General features: G+C 37.7%; 1 protein-coding gene across 4 annotated transcripts in view; it reads left to right on the top strand.

Annotated features, from left to right (window-relative positions):
- Positions 1 to 16329, top strand: part of dym (dymeclin) — a 462962-nt gene that overhangs the window by 254941 nt on the left and 191692 nt on the right. For all 4 annotated transcript variants that reach the window (XM_039759679.1, XM_039759677.1, XM_039759678.1 and 1 more), the window contains one exon: positions 15143 to 15248. In XM_039759679.1, coding sequence (XP_039615613.1) covers positions 15143 to 15248 — 106 coding nt within the window. The remainder of the gene's footprint in view (positions 1 to 15142; positions 15249 to 16329) is intronic.

The following is a 16329-nucleotide window of genomic DNA, read 5'->3' as shown; positions in this document are numbered from 1 at the left end:
GAAAAACGTTTCTGTTTTAACGATGTGTTTACATAGATCGTTGTTGACACAGAACACATGTGAAATGAAGTGTTCCAAATAACGATACAGTATTTATAAAAGGTGTCATTTTGCTTGACTTCTCACTCTATACAACTCTAAGCAACTGACACGCAGGTAAACAGACTTGAGCTGAGAAAACTATGCGGAGTGCAGGGATGTGATAGCAGGCTGCTTGCTGCTTATCGACACATTTACAGGACAAAAGACGCTGACAGGGAAGTGCGAAGCGATTTAAGGTGCGACGGATCTACGAGTTTTTTGGTAGGCTCTGGTAATTCTAGTGTTAATATCTTATTTACCCCCATTATGTTTATAGTGTTGGTTGAGAAACATTTTAATATGAGTTTATTTACTAATCCATTCTTTTTTTATCCTGTTTGTAGTACAAGGTAGTGAGAGGGTACAGGGTATCCTGGCAGTCAGTCGTGTTTGTTTAAAGTATTTCTGTATGTATATTTCTATGCAGTCAGTCGTGTTTGTTTAAAGTATTTCTATATGTATATTTCTATTTGTATATATAAAATGGTTAAAAAAATAAAAGGCAGAGTTTACTCTTCATACCTGAAACATTTGTATAGCACTAGCACGTTCTGGCGAAAGGTATTGGCTGTCAGATAAAAGGGCGAGCTTGCGATACTTTGGAAATGTGAAACTGTGCTGAAAAGTTGTAATGGCGTTGAGTATTTTGGTGTCCCCTACTATTCTAGCCGTTTAATTTGACATCCTCAGGTGACAAGATCAGCAACCATTGTCATTAAATTTGACATCCCCTCCAACTGCAGGTTGTGTAATGTGATACCAGCTTAGTGTCTCTCACTTGGAATTTGTTTGCTTCTGAATTGGCTTATTGGCAAAGGTAGAAAATATTTGCCTTATTTAAATAATCTCTGCTGATTAAGTTGCCAGGTTAGACGTTAACTTGATTGTAATTTGAAAATAAATAAAATTAATTCAAAATAGTAAATAATACATAATAGTTATTGGTTTTGGAATTTGCAAGTAAAACACATAAGGTCAACCATCCATGCTAACATAAAATACGCTTTACAATTAATTTCTGTTTTTAACTTTTTCCACAGCTTTTGTATCTGGCTTATAAATGTACTTGTAAGCATTGTTTATTCTCTATTTTTTCATACAAATTTATTTTCATTTTTCGTTATGGTTTCATTATTATTCTTATTATTATATCTTATTTCGCTGGTGCCTTTATCCAATGCAGATTGCAATATTTAAGGTACAATTATTTTCTCAGTTCTAGCACAAACACATAAAGTGGCTTGCTCAGGGTCGGTCGCACAGTATCAGTTACAGGACTTGAACTCACAAACTCAGGGTTAACAAAGCCTTGATCACTATGCCACATATTTTTAATAGTTGCATCCTATAAATAAATTAGATTAATAATTAATTCTTCAATAAATAAATTGGTCATTAAAATAAGGAATTACACACAGTTGATAATTCATGTTACCTATGTTTCCGAAGTCCCATTCGTCTCAAAATAAAATGTAACACTCATTTCTAGTGTTATGCGATTTCATTATTTATTTTTCCTTGTGTGTTAATTTCTGTATTTTCCCGTAATAGACACTGAAGGATGTGGTGATGAATAGTGGATCACTCTTGCTTATAGCACTAAACCATAATGATAACGTAGCCTCTTAACAGCTAAGACAGTTGAATGATCTTTTCCTCTTCAATCTGGTAAAAGCAACAGCTGACCCACTCAATGGGTTTTGCCATCAGAACAGTGGCTCATTCGTCAGATTTAAAATACCCTACTGACATTCAATGTAGTGGATTATTAATTTCTGTTGAAAGTTTTTACTACATTGTAAACAGCTATTCAATATTTTTTGCGCAACTCAAATAAGTAAGTACTTACTGTTTATACTTTGTGTCCGCAATTCAGCCACTACATCCTGGAATGCTTATGAGGTCTAATTACCTTTCCATCATGTATTCATTCTCAAGGCACCAATGGCAAAGGCAGTCATCTTTCCAGTATTTCTGAGTTAGCAATTATTATTGTGCTTATTTTATGTCACCTTGTGGCATCTGCAGCCATCCTGTGCTTACCTCTAGCTCAGGGCAGAGTACACAATCCTGAGCACAGACTTCCTCTGTGGTAATATAATACTGTACATAAACCAGTTTCTTTACCTAACTTCAGGACTCTTCCAGCTTTCACCACCATAGCAGCCTTCCTCTCTTCTCCATTCATAGCTTTATAGTTATTTTAGTTGGATGTGTATCTCTTGTCATGTGTTTAGAGCCAACAGATGTTCTTTTTGTTCTTTACTTTCCATTATCTATATTTCTTTTCTGTGCATTTGGACATTCTAGTATGTTTTCTGCCTACCTTTTTAGAATGTCAGAAGAACTGCAACAATAGATAGATAGATAGATAGATAGATAGATAGATATAGACCGTTCAGCCCAACAAGTTCATCCATCCTATTGACCTACATTTTTCAAAATAACATCAAAGTCGTACTCTCCACCACAATAGTTGGTATTTTATTCAATACGCCTTTGTTTCTTTGTATGAAGGAAAAATTCCTAACATTTGTGTGAAGTCTGAAATCTGCCCTTAACAAGCTTCCAACCGTGTTCTTGTTGAATAATTTATTTTAAAGTACAGCTGGGATCTACTGTACTGATTCCTTTAATAATTAAAGTAACTTTAATCATGTCATCTCTTAATCTCCATTTGCATAAACTGAAAAGGTTCCGCTCCATTAATCTTTCCTCATAGCTCATACTGTAACTTTCAGTCCTGGAATTAAGCCCGGTCTTTCTTCTCTAGACTTTTCTATGCCTTCCTCACCAGTGTGTATTATAACTTAAGCATAAACAACCTTTGATTTTTGCTCCACAATTCGTGATATTTAACCTCTCAACCTTTCATTTGCTTTCTTGATCCCTTCTCTGCACTGCCTTGATATACATAGCGATGAGTCCACTGTGACTCCCCATTACCTCTTGAATGGTGAATGGTAGTGATGGCTAGTTTTTAAATTGTAACCTTTATTTTGATCAAAACTTGAACGGTATTTTATGAATATTTGTTTAGAAGTAATTTACTCTATTTACTGCATTAAAACCAGTCATGCAAATTTTATGTGTGCTGTATTTTTATTGTAAAAATAAAAAGAAACATTATTAAACACTGTTTTTTTTTAATTTTTCAAATAATGCAGTGCTTAAAAATTGAATCTATCTGTACATTATCCAACCTGCTATATGTTAACTACAGGGTCACTGGGATCTGCTGGAGCTAATCCCAACCAACACAGGGCGCAAGGCAGGAAACAAACTGCGGGCAGGGCGCCAGCTACCGCAGGGCGGGCACACACACAAGCACATACCATGGACAATTTAGGATCGCCAATGCACCTAACCTGCATGTCTTTGGACTGTGGGAGGAAACCCACGCAGACACGGGGAGAACATGCAAACTCCACGCAGGGAGGGAGGACCCAGGAAGCAAACCCAGGTCTCCTAACTGTGAGGCAGCAGCGCTGCCACTGTGCCATTAAAAATTTAATGTTAACATTTTTTAAGTAGTTCCTTACAAAATGGAGTGGCTGCCGTACTATGTGTAAACAGAATACAGTATATACAGCTTGCAAATCAAGGAGCATATTTCATTGTTGTCCTATAAATTGAAATTAATAATCACAATTACAATGTCGAAGGCAATAATCATCAATTATTAATTTGTCATATTTGTTCACCGCTAATGTAAATCTCTGCGGTGGGTTGGCACCCTGCCCGGGAGTGGTTCCTGCCTTGTGCCCTGTGTTGGCTGGGATTGGCTCCAACAGACCCCCGTGACCCTGTGTTCGGATTCAGCGGGTTGGAAAATGGATGGATGGATGGATAATGTAAACCTCTAGGATCATGTGCTTCTGTTGCATTCTCATAGAATTCTAGCATATTAGTGAAACACAACCTTCCTTGTCTAAGACTATGCTGAAACTCCTGTTCTTGAAATGTGTCGCGTGATCTTTTCCTCAATAATTCCTTCCTAATTTTACTGTGATACATGTTAAGTTTATTGGCCTGTAGTTACTTGGATCTGCTGATCACCCTTTTCACATTATAAGGTACTGTTTGCTATTTTTCAGTCCTTACGAATTTCCCCAGTGCTCAATGACGTTCTAAAAATGTGTCCAGAATTTAAGCTCCTTCAGCCCACTGCTCTTGAGTGAAGCAGCCATGTTTAGTCCTAGAAAACAACAAGAGAAGCTGACTGATTAAGGTTGACTCTTCACCGCTGTGACCACAGACACATCATTTTTCCACATGGACACAAGGAAAGCTTTATATCCAACCCAAACAACATCACAGAAGCACAGATAATTATTGATTTACTCTCATTTAACAAGGAATGTAGGCGAGCAGCACAGTGGTACAATTTAGTTACTTGTTTAAGCTACTATAGTAATAAGAAGATAACACTTTCAAAGCTGCTTAATACAACTCAGGGTCACACTGAACTAGTGATTGTGCCATCATTATTAGGCTTAAGCACAAAAGTAAATGCCAGTCCTTCATGGTGAGCACTTTTTCAAACCGCCACACTCAGAGTAGAAGTTTACTATAGACACTTAATAGAACCTGCACGTTTGAAGTTGCGAACAAGGTGAGAATGTACAAACTCGGCACGGATATTAGATCACATGACATTGGATCAGTGTCCACTGTGCCTTTTTGCAGAGTAATAAAATCATTAGTATTTAATAATAATAATAATAATAATAATACATTTTATTTATACAAGGCGCCTTTCTGAGAAGTCAAGGACACTGAACAAACAAACAATAAATAAATAAATAAAAGACACACTTATAAACAACTAAAAACATTAAAATTGTTTTAACTAAAAATATAAAAATTAAAACCAAACATAACCACTGTAATTATAAAGAAAAAGCCATTTTAAACAGATGCGTTTTAAGTTTACATTTGAAGGATGAATATGATTTGATATTTCTAAGCTCGGTAGGTAATGAATTCCAGAGCTTGGGAGCTCCCCATGGTGGTTAGACGGGCGAGAGGGACGGTCAGATGGATGGAGGAAGAGGATCTAAGGTTACGGGAGGGAATGGCAACATGAAGAAGGTCAGACAGATATGGAGGGGCGAAGTTATGAATGGCCTTAAATGTTAAGAGCAGAATCTTAAAATCAATTTGAAACTTAATCGGGAGCCAATGAAGTTGCTGCAAAACCGGAGTAATATGGTGAACAGATGAGGTTTGAGTAATGATGCGTGCTGCAGCATTCTGGACTAGCTGAAGCTTATGAAGAGATTTATTAGAGAGACCAAGGAGGAGTGAATTGCAATCGTCCAGCCGAGAAGTAACAAGACTATGAACAAGAATGGCAGTGGTATGGGGAGTGACGGAGGGGCGAATGCGATTAATATTACGTAAGTGGAAGTAAGCAGACCGGGTGGTGTTATTAATGTGAGATTGGAAAGATAGAGTACTGTCTCTTTTAAATTATTTCTTGGATTTTGGCTCTTATCATTTGTTTTTTGTACTATTTGTGGCAGCTTAACTATAGACGTATCTGCTGTATACAACATGTCAGAAGGCATACCAAAACATTTTAGAAATATTTGTAACACTGCTTATTTATTTCCCAAAACATGAGTAAGAGAAGCAATGCTGACTTTTCCAACAACAAGCCAAAAAGTAATTCGGCTTCAAAGTGGAGGGTAGCAGCAGGAGTCATTCCATGTAATATTTCTAAAACGAAACAGATGCTTTTGAAGAATGCATAAAACATTCTTAAAGATAAAATAACACATTTTCGGTCTCCTCTAGTAGGAAAGCTACTTCGCTAATAAAGATCACATTGTAATTAAAGGCAAGAAAAAAGTAAGCAGAGCTGCCAGAGATCTGTAATAGTACTGCAAAACAGCATAGATTTTTGCTGCAGGATGGCGATTCATGTAACAGAAATGGACTTTTATTATAACACTACTTTTAAACCCAGTTAATCCACTTCAGCCCTGTCCCAGCAAAACTGGATGTCAAACAATTACAAACTCTGGGCAGTGTGTCCTGCGGTGGGTTGGCACCCTGCCCAGGATTGGTTCCTGCCTTGTGCCCTGTGTTGGCTGGGATTGGCTCCAGCAGACCCCCGTGACCCTGTGTTCGGATTCAGCGGGTTAGAAAATGGATGGATGGATGGATGGATGGGCAGTGTGTCAGTCCATCACAAGGCCCATTCACATGCACTCCCATTTAGTATGCAGTGGGTATAGAAAAGACTCGCCCCCTTTGAAAATATTCTCATTGTATTGCATTACAGCCTAAAATTAAAACACACACACAAATATTTTTTCAGCTTTATTTACTCAGTGCATCCTACAGTATAACTTCACAGTCAAAGCTGTAAGCAACAGTTCAGAAAGATAACAATAAATAAAAGGTTTGAATTGATATAGGGTCTCCGCCATGTGTCCGTACTTTGTGGAACCATCTTGTCTTTCATTTCAGCCTTGTCTAATATGTTGATGAGCGAAAATGAATTTAAATGATTTTAGCATAAGGTTGTAACATAACAAAACGTCCACATAAGTTTCATATTTTAAAGTTTTGGTTTTATTTTGTTGTTATTGTAATTTGAAACATACCTACAGTTACTATTAAAACTGTCTGACTTGCTTGTGAGGCTGCACGTGAAATGTTGCATGCAGTTCTGGTCAACATATTTAAAAGAGGACAAACCAACACTGGTCAACATGTAGGGAAAGGTGACTAGATTGAGGGGTAAGACCTTTGAGGACAAACCGAAAGACTTGACTCTTGACAGAGTAAGAAGTCATGAGAGAGAATCATTTCAATTGATGACAACAAGCATATTTTAAGGTGATTTCTTCAACAAAGATATGCAAGTTAAATGTGCACTAGAAATAGAATTTAACAAGCATTTCTTCACACATAGATATGTACAATGTGGTGTCTATTAGTGAAATTAAAAGTTCCAGCTTTTAGAGGTTCAGACCTAACCTGATGATGATGATTATTATTATTATTATATTGAAAATAAAATGCAAAAATGACACAAGCATTTAGACCTTTTGCTTTGGGTCAGGTGTATCTCATTCTGTTACTCATCATTGTAAGAAATTTGGAGCAAACACAACTCTTCCTAGAGTTGGTCATCCTGCCAAGCTGAGCAATAAGAGGAGGTAGGCCTTGGTAAAAAGAGGTGAGCAAGAACCTGATGATCACTCTGACTGAGCTCCAGAGAACCTGTGTGGAGATGTGAGAAACTTCAACGTGAACAACTGTCAGAGATATCTTTAACAAAAAAACCTGCGCCACAGCACTCGGCACCTCAGACTGGGCTGGATATTCACTTTCAACACTACGATGACTCTAGTCTCAAAGCAGAAACAACACAGCCTTGGGGAAGATCTTGTATGGCCCAGCATGAGCCCAGACTTGAGCCCAATCAAACATATCCCGAGAGCCCTGATAATATCTGTCCATCCTGACAGTTCTGCAGAGAAGAATGGCAGAACAATCCCCAAATCCAGGTGTGTGAAGCTTGGCATGTCAACCCCAAGAAGAATCCAGGCTGGATTTGCTGCCAAAGAGGCTTCAACTGAGTACTGAGGAAAAGGTCTAAATACTTGTGTCACAGGGATATTTTACTTTATCATTCTTGGGTATTGAGTTTTGCTTCATGGGGGGAAAAATGTATTTAAATAAATTTACCATAAGGCTACAGCATAACAAAATGTCAAAAAGTGAAGAGTCTGAATAATTTCATAAGGCCCTTGTTGAATGTAGGTGGAAAGGGAGAAAGCCCCACTCGATAGGATTCACGTACATTTCAAAGCACTCACAAACAGGAAGATTCTGATGCCAGGTTCGAAATGGCATTTGATCTGCCAACCAGAATTGCAGCAGTGATTAAAACTTGTAATCCCTAGAGAAAACCTTATGAGAACAAGAAAAATCGTCAAGTGTTAGTTGAACATGGGGCACAAGAGCTTTAAGGTGGCATTCAGCAATCAAAATGCATAGTTTTTAATACATTGTTCAATATACCAGATTTTAAATCCCATGGGGTTATAGCAGATTTTATTTTTCATTTTAAAATTCTGACCATCCAATCCAGTTAAGCACAGCTATGTGGGTATTTTAAAAATTATATTTGATTACTAGGTTGGTTTGATAAAACAGCAAAACAGTTGTCAAGGGGATAGTTTCCATAGCAGAAGACACAAGATGGTACAGTAAAACAAAGCCAAGTGTCTTGTTGGTTAATTCTTTTGATTTTGTTTGATGTTACTTTTTTCCCCCTTAAAAGCAGAACGCTTTAGGATAGAGTATCCAATTTCCTCCCACTTGTAACTCTTTTAATCCCTATGCTGTTTGACAAGTTTTAGTCAAACATATGGCATAGCTGTTTCCTTTAATGTCTCCATCAACCTCATGGGTGGATAATAAGTACATTTTCATTGGCCGAGTCTTTATTCTCCCAAGGAAGGAACATAAAAGAAATTACAAGATATGTCCCTGGTGTTGGCATTGCTGATTAAATGTGTGCATTTCAGCAATAGACCTTCTGGATTTTTTGAGTTTCATGGGATAACATCTAGGCTACGTTTTGTTGCAGGTTACGGGACAGGATGTTGTTCAGAAGCCCATCTTCTGATATTATTTATGATAGATTTACAGTAGAAATTAAATGCATAAGATAGAAGCTTTTATAAATTAAGGATCCAGTTTCCAACTGGCATTAGTTTCAAGAGTAGTGAGAATGATGGTGTGGTTGTATGAATCCTGAATTAAGAAAGTCACATGACCTCTAAATGGACTGGTAAAGTTCCCTTTAGAACAAATGAATCAGATATCCAAAAAATACAAAAACAATGCTAACTTTGTTTCTTGGTGCAAAGAGAATGGTCTGCACCTTAACATCAGCAAAACCAAGGAACTGCCTATTGACTTTCGCCAAACCATAAGGCCTCTATGTCTGGTCACTGTTCATAGAGTGGATGTAGAGGTGGTCCACTCCTACTGGTACTTGGCAGGTCCCACATTAATGACAGGTTGGACTGGTCTTGGAATACAGAGGAATTGTATAAGAAAGGGCAAGGCAGGCTCTTTTTTCCTTTAATGGGGGAAATGATATCTTCTCAAACTCTGTGATGGCCATTGTGATTGTCTACACTGTGGTGTGCTGGTCCGATCACATCACTTCAACAAGCTAAATAAAAGGGCAGGCTCAGTTATGGAACACACTCTGGACCCCTGGAGGTTACAGCAAAGGAGAGAATTAAAACCAAACTGAGTGACATAATGAACAATGCTGCACGTCTCCCTCTCTCTCTCATATATACAGTGTGTATATATATATATATATATATATATATATATATATATATATATATATTGTGGACTTGAACCCGGACACAGACAGGCGGACATCTTAATTTCACCCAGCACACGTTTATTTTACAATTATTTACAAATTGACCACACGTGCACCCCCAGTGCCTCCAGCACCGATCCCCCAAAGTCCAGGCCACACAGTCCTTCGTGCCTCTCTCTCTTGACCGCCTCCAGTCCTCTCTCCAGCTCTGTCCACTTCCACCCGACTTCCGCTATTGACTGAAGGGAGGCGGCCCCTTAAATAGGAACCCGGATGGGCTCCAGCTGCTTCCCGGCACTCCTCCGCTGACACGCCCCAGTGTGGCAGAAGTGCCGGCTGCACACCCGTAAGCCGTCCGGGTGTCCCCTGTCGTCTTCCCCCACACCAGGAAGTGCTGGGCTCCAGGGTTGTTCAGGCACAGGGGTGCCGCCTGGTGGTGGCCACGGGTCCCTACACTGCTGGGCTTCCAAGCCCTTTACCCGTGGCCCCCAACATTACCAGGGCGGACGCACCCTCGCAGTCTGGAGGAGGTACAAGCCCTCCTCCGGTCCTCCTGGGCGTCCCGGCTGGGCTCCATATATTACACTAGCCATGTGCGCCCAATTAGGTTGCGCGTGTTAAAGTTGTCTGTGAAGGGCTACCTGTTTAAATGGGGCTGCCAGTCGTGAACTGGGCCCTTCGTCGCACAGCATTATGATTTTTTATAAGGGAAACAAAATTACAAGAGAAAAACCTTGGACATTGATTCGATAGGAACAGCCAACTCGGAATCACTGTCCAAATAGTAATTATGTGGTGGTGTAGGAGCATTTCTGCTTCTGTCCATTCACAGTCCGTCTCGTTTTCACGACGCTATCGTTTCCTCTCACGATGTCTTCTCAACCTTTCTCCAATCTCGCAGGTTGCTTTGTGGCAATCCAAAGAGTAAGGCAATATACACAGAGCAATGGTTATAAAAGGGGGACACATAGGTATCCAGGCTCTTTAAAGCATAAATAGGGATCACTTCACTGACATGTGAGCAAACCACGGTACAAATGTGAGACACGCAGTACTCGCCGGCTACAACGTAACAATAATAATTTCCAGAGCGTGCTGTTACGTTGTCATTCATTTTACCCACTGTCTTTCATTCATATGTTACGTAGGCACATACTTTTTACTCTTCGGCAATCTCATTCTCGAACCAGGCCTCAGGAGCTAACCAGCGTAACACTGTTCACCACCCCTTTCATTATTCTGGCACATTGTTGACATCCGTGATTAACAACAACGTACTAAACTGGAAGGTGGTCTACGCATGCGTGGAATTCGCGGACAAACAAAGATTAAGATCTAAATGAAGATCTCTTTAGTTAATTTAAAACACACAAATTTGTTTAGTTTGAATGTCTGTGTTTTGAGGTGTGACTGGCGTACTACAGTCTTCAGTAGTATAAGCCTGGAGGAGATTCTTAATGCAATGCCTATGTTTTAGCTGTTTCTCTACTGCCATCTAGTGCTTCTTCTTCTAATTCATTCACGGACAAACAAAGATCAAGACCCAAATGAAGATTATATATAGAGATGAGATAGTGCCTTACACATCTATCTATCTGTCATTAAAAATACTCAATGCATACATTCTAGTTTATTCTGTTTCTCTATAGACTTACTAGAGCTGGCATTTCTGTTTTTAAACCAGCAATGCTTTGAAGAATAAAGTATTTAATGGTAAATCTTATCATAAGTACAAAAGTATTGAACATGTGTTATTTTAATTGCATCATCCATACAGTCGATTCAATGCAGTTTATTTTTGTGTAGCACTTTTCACTGAGTGCAGGCGCAGGGTACTGAAATACATAAGAGAGATGCTACCAAGCTCTCATTTTTAGCAGAAATTATTGCTGCTGATGCATCACATATATTGAACAAAGTGAGTTTAGCAAGTTATTAGCCATTATGTTCACCACAAAGCATGAACAAAGTGTTTCATTTACAGAACTTTCACATTTTCAAGACCATTCAAACACTACACGGTCAAGTTGCAGCTTGTCCAAAATTGCTTGCTCTTTAAAATCTTTGCTGGGTGAATATTTCGAGAGCACAGAGTAGATGCAAGCCAGTTTTTGTAGAGTAATGATATTTCAAGAAGCCTTGGAAATTTAGGTATTACCAAAAAAAAAAATGCAGAAAGCTTGTTAGTGTGTATGGTTTTTCTCAAAAATGAATGTGTTTTAAAATGCATCTTGTATGGATCATTTTCTCTCCTAAACACATACTTAATGATTCTGAGGAAATCATTTGGTGACTTTTTGCAGAAAAGGGAAGGTATTGCCGTTTACTATTGCAAACAACTCAACAAGGTTTTATAAAAGATGATAGTCACATTTTTTCTTTTTTATGATCTGTTTAGTGTGATACGTGCCTCATCAGTGTCCGAGCATCTGGAGGTGGCATTATATTACTAATTAGGGTGAAGATTAATTTAGAGAATTCAAAGGGAAAGCTCAGATGAAAAGGTTGGTTTGCACACCAGTGATAAGATGCTGTATGCAGTATTTCTTCTCCAGCCTATCCAGTTCATTATAAATATATTGATCTATGTTATTGTCAAAAGATTTTAGGGTTCAAGTTAACCTTATGTTAAAATTATATGTTTGTTTACAGAGTAAACAACAGAGTGTTTTACAAATACTGACATGTAAGAATCACAGTTACACGATACACAGAATTGTAGTCCCTTCTGGCAGTGCACTAAGTACTTTCTTTAGAGCAAGAAATTTCTTTGCTTGAGAAAACCACTTTTTGAGATGTCTATGATTGAGACTAATAGATGCTCAGGTAGAAGGAATCTGACACTCGCTGCATCTCTTAATGTGCATCTGAATGAATTAATATGGAAAACAAGTGTAGTGTTTACCTCTCCGCATCGTCTGTTGTGTGTTCCTATAATGCCGGATGCGAGTTTCGTAAAAGAGAATTTACTGGACCGTAGCATAGATGAAGTCCACTCTCGTTTGAAAGGTTATTACATATTCAATTATGCTTGTATTACTCAGCTATAAATCCACTAATCTATTAATCAATACATCACACTTTTAAAAAGTTTAATGAACATTTCTAAATAATGACAGCTTGGATGATATGCATCATAACAGAATGACACCCACCCAAAAAATGAAATAATATTAGGCTAGTGTGCATTTATGCTATTCAGATAGCTCTTTGATAAGTACAGCTTGTTACAGAAACATTTTCATTCATTGAAAATTACATATTTTGTTCAATATAATATATCTTATTTTTCAAAAGTATACTCTTAATCTTTTATAGATTTACTACAAGGCGTGAAGTTTACCAGTTAAGACATCATATACAAAGCGACTCTCTCTTAAGGACCCTACAACAATTTAGAGAGATGATCTTCTGCTTACATTCACAGATAATAAGTGGAAATCAAAAGCGAAATATCATTTCTGGTCAAGTTATAATAGATACATATTAATTGTACAGTGGAACCTCGATTTGCGAGCATAATTCGTTCCGGAAACGTGCTCGCAATCCAAAACACTTGTATATCAAAGCAAATTTCCCCATAAGAAATAATGGAAACTCAGATGATTCGTTCCACAACCCAAAACTATTCATATAAAAATGATTAAGACAAAATATAAAGTAAAATACATAATACAAATTAACCTGCACTTTACCTTTAAAAAGAATCACGGCTGGTGTGAGTTTCTAAACTCATGTGGGATTCCACCCAACAGGAAGACACGCGGAAGAGCGTCCCAAAGCAATCGCAGTCTCCCAGCGCTGTAGCAGTTCGCCGTATAAGCGCATCCAAAAAGATCGCAGACATGCTATAAGCGCATGTCGTCAATGGGTCATACAAGGAACATTATAAAGATCCCGCTGCAATAAATAACAGTGCTGTTGCTGTTTCAAGCTGAATAAAACTAGTGTTAAAGTACTGAGACTCAGCTTCGTGTTTTGGGGAGCAAGATGGGGACTCGCACTTCACAGCGCACACACACACACACACAGTCACAATGCTGTAGTAAACAGAGAGACGCGCTGGGCGAGAGAGAGAGAGACGCGCTGGGCGAGAGAGAGAGAGAGACGCGCTGGGCGAGAGAGAGCTGGGCGAGAGAGAGAGAGACCGCTGGGCGAGCGAGATAAGGAGAGAGAGAGAGAGACGCGCTGTAAACAGAGAGACCGCTGGGCGAGCGAGATAAGGAGAGAGAGAGAGAGAGAGACGCGCTGTAAACAGAGAGACGCGCTGGGTGAGCAAGCAAGCAAGATAAGGAGAGAGAGAAAGAAGAACCATCAGCTCAGTTGTGATCACATGACGCTCAGCAGACAAAGTGTATCCATACTGCTCGTATTGCAAGACATCGCTCGTTTATCAAGTCAAAATTTATTAAAAATTTTTGCTCGTCTTGCAAAACACTCGTAAACCAAGTTACTCGTAAACCGAGGTTCCACTGTATTTATAATTGTTCTCTGTACAGGCCCAATAAAGTTGAGAATTTTTGTATTCTACCCAGGATAAGTAAAACCTCACCCACAAGTGGAGCCACCAGGCACACACACACAGAGACAGACAGACAGATACTTTATTAATCCCCAAGGGGAAATTCACAAATTCACTTTATAGCCTACAGTATATTTTAATTTGTTTTCGAAGTTTTAACAGAAGTCCCACATCCCATAGTGTGCCTGGGCCTGCCACCCTGTAGCGATGCATATTCAGAGAGTTCATGACCTGGAATCCTTTGATTTGAACTAATAAAAATGGAGAACAATTAGGGTTACTTCAAAGTGTTTTGGTGTGGAAGGTAACAGAAGAGAGTTTACTTCATGTCACTTGTATTTATATATTTATGTTTCAACCACCAGTGAAATCTGAATCTCTTGTTTGTTGTGCTATGTAAGATCTAATTTGAAAATGTATCTCAATGGAAATCATTTTTGTTGCATTTGTTTTATTTTTGAACTGATTTTTTTTGACTGTTTATTGCTCTTGGCAATGAAACTAGTAGATACTCCCAAGTGTTATTAACCATTTGGAACCGGAACTACAAAAAAAAAAAATAAGATAAAGATTTGTATCTTTTTTAGAACTCCAAGGTCTCTAAATACTAGTAAGCTCAACTGCTATGAAAGAGGAACATAGCATCCTTGAGCAAGAGCTTTGTACTACTCATATCATTAACTCACTGATCTCAGCTTGTTATTGAATCCAGTGAGACAGCTTGTGCAATTTTTTCTCGTTTTACCATATTATTACTATTTGTAAGAATGCACTTTGAGAATCTAAAAGAATATGTTTTAATATCATGTTGTATATACTGACATTTACTGCATATCTATGAATGTTAAGGTCCAAGGCACAACAATTTAATGTGGAGTGCTTAATATATAACTGTTATTAATTTACTGAATTGTAACCCATGTATGTTATAAATATTTTAAAATCAGTAAAAAAAAAAAAAACAAACAGCATGTAACAAATATAGTATCTGTCTGATTTTTACCTCCGCTACCATCTTTTGTTTTTAATGTTTGTTTTTCAAGAGCTCAGTGGGTTCATCTCCCGTAGTATTCATGTATACACCTGTAACTGGTAGTATTTGAATTTAAGTTCTTATATAGATTAACAATTGCATAAAATGGTTCAATTCTCCCTTTTTTTTATAGTTTATTTGCCCTTTTGTCTAAAAAACACAACAAAGTTCTGGAACAAGCTACACAGTCTTTAAGAGGGCCGTTTGCCTTGGATGAAAACTCTTCACTTCCAGACTATGTAAGTAATTAGTGTTATTCATATATTAATATTGTTTTAAAAATTTGTATTGAAAATATTTTTTATAGCATTTTGTTTAAAAAATAAGTAGTTATTGTGCATTTTGAGATCAAATCCAGTTAAAATGCCATTATAAACCCATTATAATATCAAACAGAGAGTCGTTATATTAATATACAGCTGACACTATATCTCAAATGGAAGAATGTAATACATGCGTGGTGTAAATATTTATAAGATCTTAATATAAGTATATTTACAACACCTGTTCTTTGACTTTAGCTCTTTTTAGGTGTCTGTAACATTCTGATGTAAACCTTTCATTTATTTCAAAGAGACATAGCCTTGAATGTATTTGATGGGAGACGAGAAAATGTATGAATCATAATTCTGTCTGGTCAATTTGTTAGAACTGTCTTAAAATATATTTCAGGGTCGGAAGTTGAAATCTGAAACGCCCCAACCCACCCGTGCACCCAATTAAAAAATCTTTTTGGTCTTTCTCCAAAAAAATTCCTGGAAATGATCAGACTCTGCAGAATAAATGTGCATATAATATATTAAACATGCCTATTAATTGTTGTAGAAAATGCAGTTCACCTACGCATTTTTCAGATTTAGTAGTTGCCCACTATTCAATTCTTCTCACTGTTTCTCCTTGTTTTGTGCGAGACTCATTTGGAGTTCTGTTTTATTCTGTGTTGTATATTTTCTTCTTTGTTCTTCATAAGGCATTTTCTTTGAGTATGGTTGCTTTTCTTACAAAATTAAGTGAGTGTCTTTTTTTTATTAGTAAAATATGTTTCCTCCCTTTTAAACTGTCATTTTTCCATTTAAAATTCTACTGTCTATTTTTATTTATGTCTAGCTTTGCCTGTCACTCAGTATTATGCACTGAATGACAGATCAAATTACAGATTTGTTTCTCTCTAGCTACATATGGATTTCAGATAATTTACAGTACATTTTATTATTGATTACCTAACCTCCTTTAATAGACAGTCTAAGACAGTTCAGTACTTTGAAAGAATGACTGACACAATTTGCTGGTAATCGAACATAAGATTTCTGAACAAAAGAT

The sequence above is a fragment of the Polypterus senegalus genome, chromosome 7, assembly GCF_016835505.1.
Source record: "Polypterus senegalus isolate Bchr_013 chromosome 7, ASM1683550v1, whole genome shotgun sequence".
In the NCBI taxonomy this organism is placed as follows: Eukaryota; Metazoa; Chordata; class Cladistia; order Polypteriformes; family Polypteridae; genus Polypterus; species Polypterus senegalus.
The sequence above is the reverse complement of the archived record's forward strand: the minus strand, read 5'-3'. Positions and strand labels throughout refer to the sequence as shown.